At 40.5% G+C, this 21,896-nt stretch overlaps 2 protein-coding genes across 4 annotated transcripts in view; one reads left to right on the top strand and one right to left on the bottom strand.

Annotated features, from left to right (window-relative positions):
- cryl1 (crystallin, lambda 1) overlaps positions 1–19,606 on the bottom strand; it is a 31,860-nt gene extending 12,254 nt beyond the window's left edge. The window contains exons 1-4 of the mRNA XM_056288884.1: positions 19,492–19,606; positions 18,357–18,464; positions 9,934–10,060; positions 2,986–3,147 (exon numbers count right to left, since the gene is read on the bottom strand). Coding sequence (XP_056144859.1) covers positions 2,986–3,147; positions 9,934–10,060; positions 18,357–18,464; positions 19,492–19,532 — 438 coding nt within the window. The 5' untranslated portion in view covers positions 19,533–19,606. The remainder of the gene's footprint in view (positions 1–2,985; positions 3,148–9,933; positions 10,061–18,356; positions 18,465–19,491) is intronic.
- A 389-nt stretch (positions 19,607–19,995) lies between these two features.
- The window catches only part of ift88 (intraflagellar transport 88 homolog), a 31,816-nt gene continuing 29,915 nt past the window's right edge, over positions 19,996–21,896 (top strand). For 2 of the 3 annotated variants that reach the window (XM_056289131.1, XM_056289133.1), the window contains exons 1-4: positions 19,996–20,177; positions 20,429–20,491; positions 20,600–20,659; positions 21,543–21,596. In XM_056289131.1, the coding sequence (XP_056145106.1) occupies positions 20,097–20,177; positions 20,429–20,491; positions 20,600–20,659; positions 21,543–21,596 (258 nt within the window). In that variant the 5' untranslated portion in view covers positions 19,996–20,096. The remainder of the gene's footprint in view (positions 20,178–20,428; positions 20,492–20,599; positions 20,660–21,542; positions 21,597–21,896) is intronic. The other variant, XM_056289132.1, reaches the window with a different exon arrangement.

The following is a 21,896-nucleotide window of genomic DNA, read 5'->3' as shown; positions in this document are numbered from 1 at the left end:
AACAAACAAACAAAAGAATCAAAAAAGCTTGACTAAACCCAATTCAACAGACTCTGTTACTTGACTCTGATTGTTACCAATTCTGCTCCGCCTTCAACAGGAGTATGATTTTGCACCCTGTCTCTTGGCAATGGGAATACTGGCCCTATTTGGGACTAGCACAAACCACTATGTACGTGGGTGCTAGTCCCATAGAAATGCATTGACAATTTCCTGGAGAATTCACTTTGCGCATTTTGTAGCACTTTTAACTTAGGTTGGGCAAGGTTTCCCGACCAAATTTGCCAATCTGATAAGCTTTCTGAAACTTTTGAATACTTTTCTGTTGCCCAAGAAGAGGAGCATCCATAATATGGAGAGATGCATTGGAAAGTAGACTTGGACAAGCCACACAAAAGTGAAATTTAATACGTCTTACAAATATTTTCAACAATATGCATTACCCAGGTAATAGAAAAGGATTCAAGGATTTCAGAAACTTGATCAGATTGGTAAATTTCATGTTGGAAATCTTCCTCAACCCAAGTCACAAGTGCAATAAATTGCACAAATTGAATTCTCAAGGAAATTGTCAATAAATTTCCACAGGACTAGTACCCATGCAGTGGTTTGGTCTAGTCCCAAACGGAGATATGGGATAACCTGATAGTAGAGCCAAGCCAGACCACATTAGTACCTGACCACACATCCCTTTCCCCAACTCTTTGACATGAGTCCTTAACTAAAGTTGGGTTGGAGAATTATGCAGTTTGCTATCAATCAATCAATCAATCAATCAATCAATCAATCAATCAATCAATCAATCAATCAATCAATCAATCCATCCATCCATCCATCCATCCATCCATCCATCCATCCATCCATCCATCCATCAAGTTGCATATGAGGGTAACTGATGTAACCAGCTTGTTAATTGATAAAGATTTGTCATTTAAGTTGTTTGTATACTGTTCTAATGCCACAACATTATGTCCCTGTTTCTTGTGCTCAACTGTTACCTGATTTTCCACCAATGTCGTCTCCTTTTCAAGAACCATAAAGACCCTACAGCAGGGCAGTTGTTACTGCTACCTGTGTGTATCACACCAATATACCCTCAAATAATTTTGCAACTCAAGTCAACACCTAAACATTCAAAGCAATACAAGAAAAAAATGCATGCCTCTACTTTCCATCCGCTCTTTGACTACAGCATAATTAGTGGATCTCAATTTACACTTATTACTCAGCCACAGCCTCATCTCTTATAATAACCCTAACAACATGATAAGCTCATAGTGACTGACTTATGATGCCATAAAGTCTAAGTATCCATATGAGATTATCCTTCAACTAAATTGTAGTCAAATAAAAATCTCACCATAACAAAGTCACAGGCAATGGATGCTCTTGATGTAATTGAATTAAAAAACCGTTTGAGCAGAGAATTTTGCTGCATGTAGCAGATACACAGCATTACACTCTACCTTAAATGTTAGAATCGAAGGCGAGAAAGGTACCTGTTTGCCATGATGAATACTGTATTGGTAGCCTGCATTAGGTCAAAGGTCAGCTTGCATCAAATATTCTGTGCTTTGAATAAAAGAGCCCAAAATTTTAGAAATAAAAAAGCCACCCCTACAGGTATGCCGGCTTTTGCCCTGTAGAGTAAACTACTCTGTCAACTCCTTCCTCACATCAGCAGTTTCAACAGAATAGCGGAGAAAAGAAGAGTGAGATTGCCTGAAGAGCGACAAGAAACCCAGTTAAAAGAAGATGTGACATTCGGTGACAAATAATTAATCCCCTCATTCAAACATTTCACTTTGGTAAGGAGACACCCTGTTAAACATTAGCAAAGAGGCTACTATTTTCCTTTAATCACTGCTCATCCTAAAACTCACTGGTCACTTACTTTGATTTTTTTTTTGTGTGTGGATTTTTTAGTTGTACTTGGCCAATTACCCCACTCTTCCGAGCAGTCCCGGTTGCTGCTCCACCCCCTCTGCTGATCTGGGGAGGGCTGCAGAGTACCACATGCCTCCTCTGATACATGTGGCATTGCCAGCCGCTTCTTTTCACCTGACAGTGAAGAGTTTCGCCAGGGAGATGTCGCGTGTGGGAGGATCATGTTATTCCCCCCAGTTCCCCCTCCCCCCAGAACAGGCGCCCCGACCGACCAGAGGGGGCGCTAGTGCCGCGACCAGGACACACCCACATCCGGCTTCCCACAAGCAGACACAGCCAATTGTGTCTGTAGGGATGCCCGACCAAGTCGGAGGTAACACGGGGATTCGAACCGGCAATCCCCGTGTTGGTAGGTAATGGAATAGACCGCCACGCTACCTGGACACCCGCATTTAATCTGCTTTAAGGACCAGATGAGTGGGGCTTGGTGATAAGACAAAAGGACGTAAGACAATAGGACAAAAAGTGAGCACCAGGAAGGCTAGAAAAGTACTTATAAGTTCTTATATTATTAATTTCCATTTTCATTGTAACTGGCATTAGCTATGGTTCTGTGCTATAAATTGGACCCCTTTGGTACATTAAGGTTAAAACTAGTTCTAATCATTGTCTGAAAATACTGAGTCTATGGTAAAAGATTAAACTTTATACTCTCATCCCCCCTCACACCCTATCACTTTGATTTTCTCTCATTTCCTTTCACATGAACATGCAAGCACAAATGCATGCAATACAAAAAGGCGAGTTGGTCTATCTATGAGGATCACTACGTTTTGGTGCTGCACTGATAAGGTTGGAATGTCAGAGGTTATCTTAGCTAGTTTGTTGTTTGTATCAGAAGATGAAGGACTGACACACTTTCCGGCCTGACAGTTTGAAAAAAGAACACAATGGCAAGATAGCTGCAGCTGTAAACATATGAAGAGACTTTTAAAACAGATGCCAGAATTAATGGTGCCAAGAAGAGACAGCAGCCAAACCTTTGCACCACCTATAGTTGGAGGACCCTGAGTTTTCCACAGCTGTGGTGGTACTGACCGGGTGAGAGATAAGGCAGTGGCTCCGGTTCTGTACCCGAGAGAAGACATTGCTAGGCAACAGACAGGAAGTGGAGCTGCTTAGAATCACATCTTCTCCAACGTGACTCTCTACAGCCTGGAAGACGCTGCGCTTGGCCTCCAGCTCTTCAAAAACACACTCCTGAAAATATCACACACACACACACACACACACACACACACACACACACACTTTTGATTACAGTCTAACATTTATTACTTAGCGACTATTGGGACATTTCCTTCAACATTTTGCAAAAAAATGTTTTTGCTGAGAAATCAGACATTTTGTGCTTTTATCATTCTTTGAATTTAAAAAAAGCATTTTGAACGAACTGTTATAACACATAAGTGATCAATTTTCAATTTTACCTTGAACTTCTGGTGTTAGCGTAGGTTTTTTTCTACAAATCATGCCTGTAAAATCGTTATATAATCTAAATATGAATCGTCACACCTATACTGAAAATTTCAAACTTTTTCTCTCCTTCCGTCTTTCAGAAAGACCATCAAGTGGACACCACAAATGCATTGTGACCAAAAAATAAAACCAGTGCTGTTTTTTTTGTTTTAGGCCAGGAGGCTGAATGAAGAGATATAAGGTAGTCCACATGCATACAGCATGTTACCGGACATGTGCTTACTGAAACTCCTAGAAATAAGATCAGGTATTAGTGAATTTCCCCTTGACTTATTAGGAGTTGGAAATCAAATAAGATAGATGGACAAACAAACAGACATACATTTTTTTGGTGTGGGTGGAAAATCAAACTTCTGACCTATGGCAGTGTTAGTTAGTGCTGGGCTCTATCCAGTGAGCTAGACAAAAACCCATGTAAGAAACACAGCTTTCATACATTCTGCCAATACTGGCACAAATCAAACATGAGGCTGACGTGTGTTCCTTGCTGATGAGAATGTTTTGTTTTTTTCCCTCTTTTTCTCCCCAATTGTATCCGGCCAATTACCCCACTTTCCCGAGCCATCCCAGTCGCTGCTCCACCTCCTCTGCTGATCCGGCCGGGGAGGGCTGCAGACTACCACATGCCTCCTCCATTACACGTGGAGTTGCCAGCTGCTTCTTTTCACCTGACAGTGTGGAGTTTCCCCAGGGGGACGTAGCATGTGGGAGGATCACGCTATTCCCCCCAGGCCCCCCCCAGAAGGGACCCCGTCCGACCAGAGGAGGCGCTAGTGCAGCGACCAGGACACATACCCACATCCGGCTTCCCAGCCGCAGACACAGCCAATTGTGTCTTTAAGGACTTCTGACCAAGCCGGAGGTAATATGGGGATTCGAACCACCAATCTCCGTGTTGGTAGGCAACGAAATAGACTGCCATGCTACCCAGATGCCCCTGATGAGAACATTTTAATTAATTCACCATGAGAAATCCAGACTTTAATGAATTCAGTGGCTTCTGTCGTTAAAATTTCGTACACAAGCAAATCACAAAAGGAATGACGATATCACACACTGTCCCTTTTTATCTCTTTGATAAATACTAACTATCAAAAACGGGTTCCTGAGAATGTGTACCGTCAAATGCTAGTTACAAACTAGAAGCAGCCGCCCTGGGCTTCCTGACTACCTGCTGTGGGCTTAATAGTTGGAGGTGTTTCTGATCATGATAGAAAGGTATGGCTGTCACAGTGATTGCCTCATGTTAATATGACCTTGAATGGAAAGACGACAGAATGAACTATGTTGTATGGAAGTGAAATAACAGGCTGGGTAAACAGTGCATACCAGACATGTAATGCTTCTTGCAGTTGGATGATACACAGCGTTCTTTCAAAAAAAACAAAAAACAAAAAACAGTAAACCCATTAAGATTGTCATTCCACATCTCCAGAATGTGGAATTACAATCTTAATGGGTTTACAATACGGTTGCGTGGATACAGGCTGGATAATTTTTTTTCTTCCTCCGAACAAGGGCATCAAGTTTCCTTTTGAGCTTCAAAAAAAATAAATCCAAAACATTTCGTTTTCTTGTACAATGGATCATTTTTTAAAGATGGCTAATTCTTCACCTAGTGAGAACAACCGGGATTTCACTCCTACCTAAAACGACCATGGGCAGTCAAAATGACTGCCGGTTTTGAAACTCTATATTCTGTCAAGATAAATACCCAGTTGAGATATTAATGCATTACATATATTAGTAGATCTGTTAGGAAACGACTGACACCAAAATTAACATTTCCATTCCATTATCCAAACTGCTTATCCTGCTGTCAGGGTCACGGGGATGCTGGAGCCTATCCCAGCAGTCATTGGGTAGCAGGCAGGGAGACACCCCCGGCAGGCTGCCAGGCCATTACAGGGCATTTCTTTAGCTATTCTTCTCAAGAGCCTAAAAACATCCCAAAGATGGAGCTAAAAATTTAACCTTCAGTCTGTGGAAGATCCAGAGTATGAAGAATGAGCAGAATATGTCAAATGCCCACTGTACTCAAAACTCACAACACCTGCATCTAACACTTGGACTAAATCACTGGCTTTATTCCCTCATCAATATTGAATGTTCATCATTCTAACTTCATTATTTAGCGCTAACAAGGAGTTATCAATTCATGTCAGATTGTAACTGACAACTAATGCTCCACATTATTGGAGACTGCGTCTCGGGTTTGAGAAAGCATCCTAAAACTGAGGGCATGAATTGGGTAACACAAGTTCAATAAATACAAACTACTATATGCTGTAAAACAACAACACTAGGGCATCATGAACACAAGCAGATAGCATGAATCGAAGAGCCGACAGCCTTCATCATCTCTTCCTGCCCTCTGCCTTCATCACCTCCTCCTGTCCTCTGCCCTCAGTCGTCTTTCTACCAACAGCACAAAGAATCATTCCAGCAGTTACATCTTCTCTGTAGAGTCAAAGCAATTTCCATTTTCAAAGGATACTATTTTTAAACAATTTAAACTTCAGAGAGACATGGTTGAACTTGAATAGCAAAATTGAAAAAGTGAAAATATTACCTGAAAAAGAAAACGGAAAACACATATTACTAATCTAATAAACGCAACAAGGCCTATAAAATGTGAAATGTAAAAAAAGAACTGAAAGTAACTATTGAAACAGTCCCAAACAACGACCGGAATGTAAAAATTACTAGAACGACCATGGCCAGTCAAAATGACCACCCACGGTTTTTAAACTCTATATTCTGTCAAGATAAATACTCAGTTGAGATATTAATGCATTACATATTTTAGTATGTCTGTTAAGAAACAAATGATATGAAAATTTACATTTTAACAACTTCAATACTATTTTTAAAACAATTTAAACTCGCTGCTGTCCATCGCCTGTAAATACGCTCAATCTGGACAAGATAGAGCTGATGTTCCTCCCGGGGAAAGGTTGCCCGCACCGAGACCTGGCCATCACCATTGACAACAGCGTGGTGACGCCAACTCGGACAGTGAGGAATCTGGGTGTGATCCTGGACGACCAACTGTCATTTGCTGAAAACGTTGCATCGGTTGCTTGCTCCTGCAGATTTCTCCTCTATAACATCAGGAGGATTCACCCATTCCTCCTCCAGGCTCTGGTCATCTCCCGGCTGGACTACGACAACTCCCTCCTTGCTGGGGCCCCGGCGTCGGCCATCAGACCTCTGGAGCTTGTTCAGAAAGCTGCAGCTCGTCTGGTGTTCAACCGCCCTAAGTTCTCTCACACAACTCCCCTGCTCATGTCCCTACACTGGCTCTCAGTAGCTGCTCGCATCCAGTTTAAGACTCTGGTGCTAGCCTACAGGACAGTGAAAGGAACAGCTCCTTCCTATCTCTAGGCCATGGTCAAGCCCTACACCCCTGCCCGACCACTTTGCTCTGCTGCCTCGGGACACCTGGTTGCCCCATCGCTCAGAGGCCTTTGCTGCCGATTGACCCGGTCACGGCTCTTTTCTGTCCTGGCCTCACAGTGGTGGAATGAACTCCCCACTGATGTCAGGACAGCGGAGTTGCTGCCCATCTTTCGGCGCAGGTTGAAAACTCACCTCTTTAAGAACTACTACCCTGTTACTTGCTCTTAGCACTTACTGTATTCACTCCTTTAAAAAAAAATCGCTTTCTTGCACTTTTACTTTAGCACTGGTTTTGCTCTTAGGTGCTTGTTTAGATGCACTTATGACCTCTGATGACGAGTAGTTCTCCTGATTTCCTACGTTAAATGCACTTATTGTAAGTAGCTTTGGATAAAAGCGTCGGCTAAATGACTGTAATGTAATGTAATGCAACTCGTCAGTGGTAGTCATGGTATGTCTGAAATGGTGTCTGTAACCAGACATGTTGGCAATAATCAAAAATCAAGTTTCGACTATTACTCTGCACTGGAGAACGCTAGTTTTTTTCTAGGATAGAGCAATGAACTCCGCGAAAGAAATGATGTGACCAACACATGTCATAAATGGTGACATGACGCGCACGATCACGCACAATTACATGCATCCATCCATCCATTATCCAAACCGCTTATCCTGCTGTCAGGGCCGTGGGGATGCTGCAGCCTATCTCAGCAATCATTGGGTGGCAGGCAGAGAGACACCCTGGATAGGCTGCCAGGCCAGGAATTAATCTAAAACTAATTTTAATGCAAACACATGCAATTTTAGGGCCGTTCAGTAAGCAGCAGGACTGTATCTTTTTATTTCACAAACTTATTAAACGTAGAGAATCCAAAACGGTCAAAATGACCATCTTGGGCCAACAAATTGTCTAACCTCTCCTCCTATGAGAAATCTGTAGGTTAACCTGTTATGCAAGTATTAATGGTGATTACAGAAAAAAATATATATTAAAAATGCATTGATTGCACTGAAAAATGTGGGGAATGATAAGTGCTATATATCTGCTAGCTCTTCTTGTCGCTGTACCATGTGAGGTCATGATAGTTACTGATTTCAATCCAATAATAATGTTAGCAAGACAATTTCTTGTATATTAATATGCTCTAATTGGATGACACAGTGCTAATTCCTAAAGTGCTAGATGGTACAAATCATGGATCAATAATAGAGTGAAACCACAGGTGGAGGGTAAACCTATCGATACCGGGATAGCTGGGACTGACTGTGAGTGGAGGGGAATCCCTGCTCATTTCTGATCTCTACTTCCCTCTCGCTAATAAACCCTCCATTGTTCTTTGTTACAGTGATATCGAGCCATAGCATTGATTTTTGTTTGTCAGAATGTTTGGTCATATGTGTAAGGTGTAATAGCTGATTTACCATGTCATGTGTCTGTTAGTTGATATGTGTTACTGTGGTACAGCTTAATGTCTGACTTGCCGAGATATGAGTCTGCCAATTTGTACGTATTATTGTGGTACTTGCACAAACTGTGAAAAACAGTTTCACCTCTGAGAACAATAAACTATCTACCTATCCTCTGCATATCACATCAGCCTCCTACCTGTCTCCCGTTTTCACATGAACTGTGTTCTACCGCTTTTACTTTCTCTCTCTCTCTCTCTCTCTCTCTCTCTCTCTCTCTCTCTCTCTCTCTCTCTCTCTCTCTCTCTCTCTCTCTCTCTCTCTCTCTCTCTCTCTCTCTCTCTCTCTCTCTCTCTCTCTCTCTCTCTCTCTCTCTCTCCTCTCTCTCTCTCTCTCTCTCTCTCTCTCTCTCTCTCTCTCTCTCTCTCTCTCTCTCTCTCTCTCTCACTCACTCAATGTTTACCTAGATTGGGAACACTGTTGTCTTTATTTTTGCAGAGCCAGTGTGACATGTAGTTCCCACACTTGGGCGGAAAACCTCACTGCCTGCTGTGGCCTGTTTATATTGTGTGTGCATGCCATGTGTAGTGCATGACCAAGACAGGATAAGCTCCTGTCCTACGCGCTTCCATTGTCAGTGTATCTGTGTGCTTAGCAGAGATAAAAGGTTCGAGGAGCAGCTTGGTGTCAAAATGCCCTGTGAATGTTTCAGCACCCATGAAACATCTGTCATAACAACCTCATCTCACACCTATCTCCACAAGAAATATCTGCATGTTTGATTATTTTGTGTAGTACGCTAACTTACCAGACATAAAACGGGTAAAAGGACACTCACTTGCTTTCATGAGCTCTTTGAGTGATAGCTCAAACATTTTCTAAGGGGAGCCCCTGCATTAAGATTTTCTTGAACCCTGATGGAGTGTCCAAAACCAAACCAAGGGGTCCAACAACGAATCCCCTTGTTTTTAGGGTGCAAGGATACACTCTACTGAGCCTATCAAAGAAAGTTGAATCAGTTCATCTGGATGTGTTTATTGACAGATAGTAACATCTTCACTGTAAACTGACTGCAGGTATCCCCACCCTTATAAACAATACAGTTGCATAATGACCACACCAATGACCAGTTTCATATGCAAATATGGGTGACCATTAAATAGAGTTTCAGTGCCCATGTGTACTATTCACAGAGGATTTGGGAATGTTTGGGAATTGGTTCAGATTTGTGGATGACACCTGGGTTAAAGCTAAATCTCAGGACGTACCACATTTCACCAACCACGTTAATTCTGTGGACAAACACATCAAGTTCACCAGGGAGGATGTGAAAAATGACAGGTTAGCCTTCTTAGACTGTAAAATTGCAATTGGTGATGGGGGGCACTTGATAGTTGATGTTTACCGTAAACTAGGGGTTAACCGATTTGTTTTTTTCAGGGCCGATACAAATATCGATTATCGGTACGTTATGGCACATACATGGACTTTGACTCTGGTTTCATGGCTCTCTCAGTGTACTTAATATAGAATAACAACACTACAACACAACAATCTTTGGATATATACATAAGGATTGACTATATACAAGCAAAATAAGAGGCAATAAAGTGCAACTGTGCAGAGAATATATCAGAGTTGGTGGTGTGTATCGGGGCTAGAAGGGAAGTGGGATAGTGCATGGGCATAAATGGGTACCTGAACAAAGAAGGCTCCCTCTAGTGCCTGGGCCAGGTCATCGTGGCTGCTTAACAGGGCAAACTGCTCTGTAGCTTTCAGTTCTCCTCTTAGCATGTGGGCCTCCTCTAACTCCCCAAACTGCTTCCTGGGTCAATAATACACAGAGACAGGGGCAATTAAGATATGTACATGTACCTGCGAGCTTGTGTGTGCGCGCGCACACACACACACACACACACACACACACACACACACACACACACACAGGCACCTGACCTTTTAATTAATGTACTAAACTTGCACAGGTTTACGATATCTTTTAACACAGGCTTTCAAAAGTTGACAGCTTTCTGAAACAAGAAGACAAATCTAATGCCAGTTTCACTGACTTGAAATAAAGTTAGCCTGACAATAAAAGTTTAAAATGAAAATGTCTGATATTTTGACTTTAACACTGGGTTTTTAACTCCACTTCACAATGACATTGGCTTTGGCACAGGAGGCTTGACACAAAACACAAACCACAGAGCAAAAAAACAAAAACAAAACACAAAAACACGGATATTGTTGGAAGTTGCGGTTGATGGAAGTGATGTAAAAAAAGACTTTCTCTTTCTCTCTTTCTCTCTATGTTAGTCTGAGTGAGTGACAGGCAGTTAAAACAGGATAGCTTCAGAGCACATTTCTAGGGTTGGGCAGTCTGTGTGGTGAAAAAGACTGAATGTTGTCTGGTTAGTTTCATAGCCGAAGAGCAGCATTCATCATGAGACATGCCTTTCCAAGTACACTGGAGTTGCAGAAACTACACGAGGTAACTACTGAGTTGATATTCAAGTAGATGTGCTTCTGTCAAAACAAAGTGAGCAAGTTGTAGTGATGTAGGCAGACAAATGAACTATAGAAGCAGTGGCTGTTCTAGACCATTTCAAATGGGGGAGCCAGGCTGGGGCCACATGCGATTTTAGGAGTACCAAATATATTAAGCACAACTGTTGCATACCACCACCACCCCCATAGGCTTGGTTCTCCAAAAGACAAACGATAGACATATAACAATAAACACATGAATACTCATTCAGCGTTAATGTACATTTTATTTGTCACTGCCCATGAATTACAGTTTCCCCTCTCTGGGAATAAATGTGGGATAAAAATGTAAAAAAAAAAAATTTTTTTTTGATTCACCAATTCACAGTTAAGTAGATTTGCGAAAAGGGGCCGCTTGTGATCCTTTTATCCACTCAGATTTGAACTCAACCTGATTTAAATTACCTCAGTGTTTCTATATTAATATATTATACTGCAAAACCACAAATGTAAAATCTATGACATCCATACATTAATCCACACATTTGAAATGACAGAAAGGATGGTATGCATGTCCTATAAAGTGTGAGGTACTGGTACAGTTTTCTGTGGTCCAACATACTGTAGATATGTAATGACAATCATGCATTGCAGAAAATTAGGCACATATAGGAACAATAATGATTTAACTGAATGACTGTTCATCTATACTTGGGTGATAATTGCTGTGCTACTTGGGTGATAATTGCTATGCTTTGACGTTTGGGCACTCTTAGAAATCCATCTAGTCTGATGCAGCAAAAGGCTTCTTGCTGAAATATGAAAACACTGGAATATGGCACCCTTACCCAATCATCAGGCTTCTCAATTGTGAAAAATTAGCTATGCAACATGCATGAAAAAAAAACCCAAAACAAGCTATGCCTACAAAAGGTTTATTCTGCGGTTTTGGTGGTTTCTTGCAAATATATCAATGAAATCATTCATATGTAAGGCTTTTGCCCTTCGAGACTCGATACTTAGGACGCCCAAGTGACTCAATCTCTCATATGCCATGGTAGACCTAAGATGAGTTTTGATCCATTTCAGAGTTTGAAAAACTCCGTTCACATGAAGCTGTGCTTACTGGTATTGCAACTGCAATTTTGCACAGTTTGAATAGTCCAAAGGAGACTTCTTTGTATGGTTGGATGAACAACGTTAGCTCTACTACATCAGAGGGCCTCTGCATTCCATTCTTTACTTTCCTTTCTAAAATTATTTTGAACTGATGCAATTCATGTTCCAGGTCCTCAATGTTAGAATTACACATGTTGGCAAATAAAAACAGAGCCTCCTCTTGTAGAAGTGAGGAACTTGAGGGATTCAAGCTCTGGATGCCAGTCATGATATTACAGTTTTCTTTAGAGAACCGTTTGTCAAGCTCATTTAACATTTTATCTAAGACTGTGTAGAAAATATCTGTTCAAAACCTGCACTTATCTGGCTGAGACCTTCTCTCACCTACTGTATTAGTACACAATTTCCCTCTAGGTAAGAGTTAAGGCTTTGCTGCCGCTTTGGAATTTGCTCCACTACAATATTACATTGTTGAGCAATATTCAATACCTCATTCCAGAGGTCATTAAAACTGAAATTAATCCTATATTCCTTTAAATTCTGAACCAAAGCTTTGACTAAATCAACTGCCTTTGAGAGATCCACAGAGGAAGACTGAAGCATGTCAGAAAGAAGTTTTGTGTCTCCAAAGATTTTCCGGACAGTAACTAGATGTGCAACGAATTCAACATCTATTTGAGCAAGCAGGCCTCTTGCCTCCACAGACCTTTCACCATTGGGTTCCTGAACAATTTCTCGCAGAACTCGCTTAATTGCCGGCAATCTGTCCATTACATTGCAGCAAGCCAAATAGTGAAATGCCCAGCGGGTGTCGCTTAGTCTCTGGAGCTCCCGCGGTGAACCTTCATACATTTCTTTCTGTACGCTAAGCCATTTATGATGCACATATAACCTAGACATGAATATGTACAGTCTCTCTAATAAAGAAAAGAAGCATTCCACTTCAGGGATGGCTTTTACTGTGTCAACTAACACTAGATTTAAACTATGTGCATTGCAGTGGACGTAAAAGGCATGTTTTGCAACCTCTTTAATGTGTGCCTGGACCCCAGAGTGCTTGCCACTCATTACCGACGCCCCGTCGTAGGATTGCCCAACTAGGTTGTCTTTGTATTCAAGGCCGTAACTCTCCATTATCTGGATAATTTTTTCAATTAGCCCGGATGCATCTAAAAGATCTGCTGATTCAAAATGGATAAAACTCTCATGAACAGCCCCACTGTAATAGTATCTGAGTACTAATGATATCTGTTCTTTTTTTATGTCTTTTGTTTCTTTGGCCATTATGCTGAATACCTCACTGTCTTTTTCTTCATTTATAATTGATGTTCGAACCATGCCTGCCAGACAACTCAGAATTTCATTCTGAATTACTTTGCTTGTGTATTTGGCATTCTGAATAGAATTTAACTTTTTTTCGACATTTTTGTCATGCCTTGCTATGGTCTCTAAGATTGCCAGGAAATTTCCTTTATTATCTGACTCCAATGTCTCATCGTGTCCTCTCTGTGCAAAGTTTTGTGTTGCAGTTAAGAGTAACACTTCCCCTATTGTCGTAATATAGTCACAGTTTTCCTGAAAATGTTTACTCTGTTCCTTATTTAAGGTCTCTAGTAGTGTAGCATTTGTTTTAACAGCCTTTTCATGGTCTCTCCATGCAATCATGGCTCCATTATGCCGCTCGGACCTGGCATGGATAGCATACCCCCCTCTTTATATGTTGCCTTCTTTCAGTTCCTAAATCCACTGGGTGAGTCAAACACACTCTCAAGGCTCTTTGGAGGGCTAAAATGCTTACAAGCATAAGAGTGTGCAGTATCTTTAGTCTTTGAATATTCAACCCATAGGTGAATTTTGTACCACACTGACTTGAAACTCCTCTTCCTGTCCCTCATAAGAGTCCTTGGATATAGCTTCAGTAGTGGCTGCACAGGTGCATCATCTCTGCATTTGGAAATATCTGTGGAGAGGACAACACACCCATGTCATCAGTCATCATACCCATAAATAGTTATGCTCTTTAATATCTCAATGATAGAAATTGAGTTACTTCAAAACATAGACACTTTAAAAAAAGAGAAACAATAATTTTTACAGGTGAACAATGACAATACCAAAGTTTATCTTTATCACAATACAATTTTCAATTAATTTTAGGGTTATTAATAGAGGATCATTATATTGAATGATACACAGATTCATTCTAATAGCAGGCTTACATGTTTCTACCTAAATCCTGTGAATTGGATACATGAACTTATCTACTAGCATCTATTTACACTGACAAACCTGGTGGCCCAGTAGTAGCGGATGCACATGGCTCCTCTCTCTCATTGCCTCACTCTCAATCTCTAGATCACTTTCTTTATCCGTCTCTGTTACTTGTTCTCCATCCTGCTTTCCCTCTGCCTCATTCTCCAGGCTGGTTTCTTCATCTTGACTTATCCTTTCTTGTTCTGTCTCTCCAGATCTTGCTCTTTCCACACCACTATCTAAATCTTGTTCTGAATGCCTCTCCAATTCTTTCTCTCTCTCCAGACCTCAATTTTTTTTTCTTCTCTTGAAAAAGGACATTATGTCCTTTCGTGGCTTCCTTTTCATGTCTCTGGTCTGACTTACACTGGGCAAAAATGAGTAAAAAAATGCGTATAATGTAAAGTCACATAGCAGTAAACAGTGTTTAATGACCACCATGGTAATTAGAGATGAGTAATGTAGCTTATCATCTACATTGGCTGATCACATCACAAATTTTGAAGAAAAAAAATCCTGCCTAATGGTTAACATAATAGTAACATGCTACAAATATGTTTTCATGATAATTCGTTTTCAAAGGTATGTAGGCCTAGTATGTATGTGTAATCATCTCAGACTGCTTTTCAAAACCATTGCATGCGCCATCCAGTGTGGAGCACTTCTGTTAATGCATCCAACTGATATAATATTTGACAAACTGTAGCCTATGCGTAGTGTTATTCACTCTCCCTCACGTGGCAGCCACCATTCCGACAGCCAGGAACTTAACGTTGCATTTTTATTGCTGGAAAATCATTGCTGGAAAATTCTCTTTATGTGCTTAGCTAGCTAAATGATGGTTCTGCGCGGTGATATGACATAACATTCTAAATGTACTCTTAACCCGTTAACAAATCAGTTAGGCTCCTGTAATTACTATACTGTTTAGCGCCATAAAAGTCATTTTAGCTGTTCAATGTTATTTCAGCTAGATAAGCTAGCAAACAACTAGGCTAACTTTCCCCCATGCCATAGTTATCCTGGCCTTACAGCTGACATTAGTTAGCTAATGTTGGCTAGCTACATGGCTAGCGAACTCTTCCCCCATACCAAGAAAGAAAATAATTTCCGTGTGATGAAAATGGACTAAAAGTTATACATGGTCAAACTATCTCTTTACTAACAGCATAGCAGTTGTCACCTTTTTATACTACGAAATCACACAACGTAAAAGTGCTGATCTACCAGCAGTGAATATGGATAAATGTTAACTTACATTGAATCAACTTAGCCAAGGCAAACTTTACATTTTATATTACAGAATAACATCGAAATGCAATGGCAATTTCCTGAAAAACATTACCTTTTTAATGTACTATAAGTTTGTATAGTTGAGTAGGTTTTGAAATCATGAACATGGCTCACCTGTTTTAAAGCAGTAACATTACCAGAGACAGACTTTGGTATCACTGCTCACGCCCAGTCGGTCTCAAGTCAGCGCCAATATCCAGTTGGTCCGTCACCTAAATGGTTCGACTATACAACGTGATTTATTTTCTGGTTCCACATTTATTTATTTTTTTCTGCCTTATGAAACTATTCGCCACAGTTCGGGGGGCCAGAGGGGGGTCCAGGCTTAATATTACGGGGGCATTGGCCCCCCTTGCCCCCCTTAGAACCGCCACTGTATAGAAGTATGACTGTGTCCTCTGGTATGATAAAAGGATTGGCACGTGAGGTATCCTACTGCCTTCAAAGCTTGTTCAGCAGGAAATCAAACAAGAGGGAGGCTGAAACAACAGCAGACTGACTCCTACTGTTTAAATGGTTAACTACATCTGGACATGCGTAAACCTCAGATGGAACAATTGTAGAGGTCCAGCCACATGTATTTTTTTCCATGTGTATGCTGCTTTGCAGCTGAGAACAATCATTTTTTTAATCTATTATAATAACACCAAATTTGTATCTCGTAAAACAGAATTCCAGTGTCTCAGCAGACTATTTACCAGACCTTACTTGGTAAAGCCTGACTATTTAAGACTTCTACAATAGCTACATCTGGACAAACATCAACCGGTGTCTGAAACAGGATAACTGTTCAGGTTATGGGGGTTATAAGGTGAACCAAGCCTGAACTCTCTGTTGCCCGGAGTGGTTTTCTCTTATTGACAATCACATTAAACTTTGACGCTCAAGTTCAACCGCAAACCACAAAGACAAAAAAAAATTAACCAGGGACAGAATGAAAGAAAATAACTAAACAGAGAAATGAAAGACAGATAAGGCAAGAAAGACAAATAAAGAAAGAATGAATTTGAATTCTAAAAGCCATTTATAAACACACTGTAAGGCAGATGTACAATAATCCATTTAACACTCATCATACTAAAACATGCCACGCAAAACAAACAAAAGTCCTAGCAGGAATGGATGACGTTAGCACATTAAAGGTAAACACCGGTTCCCCCTCCCCACTGATGGAACAAAGTACCCCATTCAACCTTTGCAAAACAACTAACTGAGGTACCTTCCCTGTCATTTTTTTAATAAGCTAACACCACCAGGAGCCTAGCAGCCACCATCCCAAATAAAATCTTCACGATCTGACCCTGAGCCAAACCTTTTATTCTTCTTGCTCGTCCAAATGGCCAGTTTAACCTGCACCAAAATGTACTTGGGTAAACAGACTTTTCTCTTTCCTGCCACTGTGGACCTGGGTCCCTCAACGTACACTCAATTACATTTAAAAAAGGAGGACCTAGCCCTGCACGCCATCCCTGCATCCCACTTCCAAAATCAAATGCTCCAATATCTCCTACTCCCCCTAGATGCATGCATGAGAAAAAGACTGTCCATGATGGTTCTCCTAAAAATGCAGTATTATCGATCCTTTGGACTAGACAACATAAACCCCCTTCAGTCTATTAGCTAATGCCTTTGACAGTAATAGCTAATGCCTTCGACAGTCTGTGCAAAGGAGAGTCACAACGTATCGAGGTCCTCAATAGAGTGAAATCTGTTTTTGTCTGTAAAGAGAACACAGCTGGCAGTGAACCCCCTTGAAAGCCCTTCAGTAACACTTCATGAACGTCAGCTCCCAAACATCAAAAATGTTCATAAAAGTCACAAGGTAATCCATCTACACTAGGGGTGCAACCAGAGGAAAGGTTTATAACAGCAGAGGTGAGCTCCTCCAGGCTGAGGTCCAAGAAAGAAAGAAAATGAGGAAAGAAGAGAGACAGAAAAAATAGTGAGAGAGAGAGAAATAAAGAATGAGAAAGATTAAGATTTTTTTTTCTGATAATAAGACCGACCCACCACTCAAAGCCCTTTGTCACCACAGAACAATTTTTAACCAGCAGTGACTAGGCAATAGACAAGTCCACATATTAGAGAATCTCCTGATCATGTAATGCCCATGTGCCTTTGGTGTGAGTAGCAGGAGGACAATGACAGAATCTGGTCATGGACCTTGTATGCCATGACCGCACACAGGGGACATATTATTAATGTTCCCATTACTGTCTTCAGCATTTTGAACTTGACCCGTCTTTGTACTGTGGGGATGATGAAGCAGCAGTAGAGGCAAGTTTTTGTAAACTCCAAAACACTTTCTGTGGACCAAGTCTCAACAAATACAAACCCCGCTGTAACATGGACATTCCTTCAATGTCTCTTCCTCTCTCCGTTTCCTCTCTCTGTTATTATGCTGACTTTGTGTTGCACTGTTTTAGTCTGCTTGCTGCTGCACAACAAAAACTGAAATTGTAGTATCCATTGTATAGTCACACTATTAATCAGTTGCAAATAATAAAGCCTATTATCTTATTTCCAGCTGACAAGTAAATCAAATGTAAGTATTTAATACTCTGGTGTGATGACAGCATGGGAGATCTGGAAAAATTGGCACAGGATAGATGGAAATGGAGGGAAGGATGTGGTGGTAATGAACATATTGTTTTATTCCCCGGGCACTGCACAGCAGCTGCCCACTGCTCCTAGCTACACAGCTAGGATGAGTTAAATGCAGAGAAAGAATTGCTCCACGGGGATTAATAAAGTATCTCAAATCTCAAATCTTTACTGATACTTGTGTCCTGTGATCCTACAATTTTATGTTATTTCAGTGATAATAAGGCTGGCAGATGGGTATGCTCTAAGTCTAACCCATCTGCAGAAGAAGAGGTTGACATACTCTATAGATTCCCTCAAGCTGGCTACTGGATGAATAGCTGATGTTTTTGAGAATGAATACACCCAGTGTTAATAACACTGACCTGATATCCGTGATGGCCTTAGCAGCCAGTCCTGGTTGGTTGTCATAGATTTTCACTTGGAAGCCTCCGCTGGCAAACACCATGGCCCAAGAGCGGCCTATCAGCCCACTGAAACACACGCACGCACACACACACAAAATAAAATAATTTTGTTTCAACAAAAGTCACCAAGGAGAGTGTGCAAAGGTCACTGAACAGCATGGAGCAGTTTAGGATTCAGCAGTGATGCTATTATCACTGCTGAATATAACATTAAGTCAGTGACACAGCGGCATAACAGGCTCATGGGTCTCTCATATAGACCTGTTTAAAATGTTCTCATCACTAGGGTGACCTCAAATACATGAGTGTGTACCATGTAGGCTCAGATCTGATTAGTCACTTGCTTTTGATTCTGTTTTTTTTTTCCAGCAACCAACAGGAATGTAGTTTATTTGTCAAGGCTACCTCAACTGAGTTGATGCTTTGCTGCCACTGAGCTTTGTTCTCTGTATGAAGGACAGTCTTTCTGCATACAATATGGTCTTCCTGTGTATGTGTTCTGTACTCTAACGTATCACAATTACACATATGACGCTGACAAATAGGTCATGCATTAAATAATCATTTAACTCAACTTCAGAGTAAGATAACAGTGTCTCTTTGAAATATACTAGTACTAGTATATTATACTATATATACTAGTGTAAACCTTAACAAACCTTAACAATTTAGTCTACAGGGGCCAGAGTGGAAAAAGAAGAGAACATTATGCAGTGACTGTTTTCTCATATATTTTCCACTCTAATGAACCATCTGTAAGAATTTTGAGGAGCCCCTTTGAAGGACATTAAATCATAACCAAGTAACTAAAGGGTAATTATGAACAGGGCACAGGATGATAAGTTAAAATGTTAACCTTGAGAGAGACTTGATCGCTAATGGCCGAAAACCAATGGTAGGAATGACTTATACCCGAATAAATTCTCCTTGATTGATAATTACACATGCATAACTCAGCATCTGGAGGGGAGAAAATTAAAACATTATTACGAGTGCAAGAAAGTTAATGGGGGGGCCCCTAGAGCACTTGTTCTAATTTCATAATCATATGACGAAATAACATGATTTTGAGAATTTCTTTAAGGCGTCTCACCTTCCAATTATAGTGATGATCTTCCCGTTGGAGGAGCTCATTTTAAAAACCCTTCAATAAATTCAAAACAGTTATTGCTAAGAAACCTGAGAAACGTTCAGTGTAAACTTTTGACCGCCCCTTTACAAGTCACGTTACTTAAAAAGCCATGACGTACGGCATCCTAAGAAGGACAAAACAACAATTAAACCTAACTGGATAACTTTATTATTAACACTCTATTGGACGTGTTCTTGACACGTTTTGGATAACAGTGTTGATTTAAATGGTGGTTGGTATGGTGGTTGGTACTCAAAACCCTTTGGAAATTTAAGTAAAAGACTTACTGATAACGCATATTGGAAAAGTTCGCGTCTACTCGTATCCTAGCAACCAGTTGTGTCGCCGTTCTGTCCAATTACATTGGTGCATATTGACACTGGAGACGTATCCAGCCAACCAGAAGCTAGAATATAAATTTATCCCACCCTTAGCGCTTTGCATTGTGGGACGTTAGACCTGAGACAACAAATGGTTAGCCTATTAGCTAGAAATTAAGTTACTCTTCTTTCCCTTGTTCAAGTGCATTTTATTTGTCAAATCTCCTTATCGTTAAGAATTAAATCATGGAAAATGTGCATCTTGCTGAAGAGGAGGAAGATCTCTATTCGGGATATAACGACTATAATCCAACGTTTGACGCCGAGGTAACAGTGACAGCTTTCGCCACCTTGGCTGGTTCTGAATTTACATAGTTATAATTCCTTGTGCTGTAAACTACATCACGCTTCAAACCAGAGGGAGCCTTTATTTATTTATTTTTCATGAGAGAATCATTAGTGTTGCTTAACCTAGCTGACATCACGTCTCACTACATGACAATGAATACAGCAATATTTGACATGGTTTTGCGGGCTTGCCCATTGTCTCCTGTAATACCTCTGTAAAATACTTTAAGGAGCTCGACAATGATTTGGGCTTCCAACAAGCGCTGAGGACCAGTCATGGTAGGAGACCTCCGGTAAGTATCCACTGTAGGTTAAACTCCATGTATAAACGTGTATGATGTCCAACGAGTTTAGCTCATTTGCTAAAACAGAATGTAAACTATTGGCCGTTAATTTTCCAGATGACTGCAAAATTCCCTGGAACTGCCACCGGAGGTCGTCCTTTGGGAACGTCCTTTGGAGTAAGCGCCAGAATATTAAACAAAAAAAAAAAAATTTTTTTCTTGTAACTTCTAACTGTTGTGATGCTGGCTTGATAGCGTTTTTATTTTTTTAGCCAATATCAATATCCAATATACTATGAAATAAACACAACATAGCCCTCATGCAACAACCATTTGTATGCAAACATCTATTCTGCGGGCATATGTAAAAAAGAATAGATTGTTAAGCGAATAATCCTATCTATCACAAAGGCGCTCATGTTTCTGTTTTCACTGTCCATCTAATTTTTTTTTTAACTTGTAGACTATCACTACTTGCATGTGAGAAGTGACAGCTGTGGTTACTGTTATTTGTATGCCACTATGTAATACCTCTTTGAAGTGATGCCCTACCGTAAAAGTTGAAATAGATTTTTCTACTGGCAATTTACAATCCTGCTTTGTTTGGAATGCAAAATCATCCACCAATCAGTTTCCCAAAGGACATGCTGTCTGTTATTGCTATGATGTCAATCTTGACAGTAGGTTTCAAAGAGTCAAGCATCAGTCTCTGAAACATTACAAGACAGAAAGGGGAGTCAGTGTTTACAGCACTTATTTCAGTTGGAAATGGTTTTGAAGTTATGTGAGTGAAAGCCAAAATTAATACACAAAAAATCATTGCTTTGTGCTTTTGTTGTATGTGGTATCTGTATGTGACATTTGACACTGTAAGGTAGACAGCAGATTGAGCAGGAAGGGCAAGATGTTGAAGGTGAGATCCAACAAAGTCTTTGTATCTCAGAGTTTAGATTTTGCCGATATGATCATGCTTAATGCAGAACAAAGTGAATGTTAGAAAAGGCTTGCTAATATGACAAGACGGTTGATAAGACTAACCCTCTTATCTTGTAAATTGTAGTCTAGGATGCCCATGGCCTCTTCAATGGGTAGACCCATGACAGGTGCTGTACAGGTGAGAGAGCCTCAGATTCTTTTAATTTCTGACTTTGTATTTGTGAACACTTGATCTGGGAGAGACGTTTTTGAAGGGAATTTCATGTGTGTGTATGCGTTTGAGAATCTGCATGTTTTTTGATAGTGCAAACAGCTGATTCTGTTCAATCACAACCATTTGTGTCTTCAGGTCCTGAAAAAAAGCTTTAAAATGTCTTGAAATATATTTCTCTTAAGTAAACTCAAGGCCTTAAAAGGTCTGGAATATTGTATAGTTATTTAGGTCTTAAATTAATATGAAAATACTGCACTTGATTGT

Source organism: Lampris incognitus, chromosome 11 (assembly GCF_029633865.1).
Source record: "Lampris incognitus isolate fLamInc1 chromosome 11, fLamInc1.hap2, whole genome shotgun sequence".
Classification (NCBI taxonomy): domain Eukaryota; kingdom Metazoa; phylum Chordata; class Actinopteri; order Lampriformes; family Lampridae; genus Lampris; species Lampris incognitus.
The sequence above is the reverse complement of the archived record's forward strand: the minus strand, read 5'-3'. Positions and strand labels throughout refer to the sequence as shown.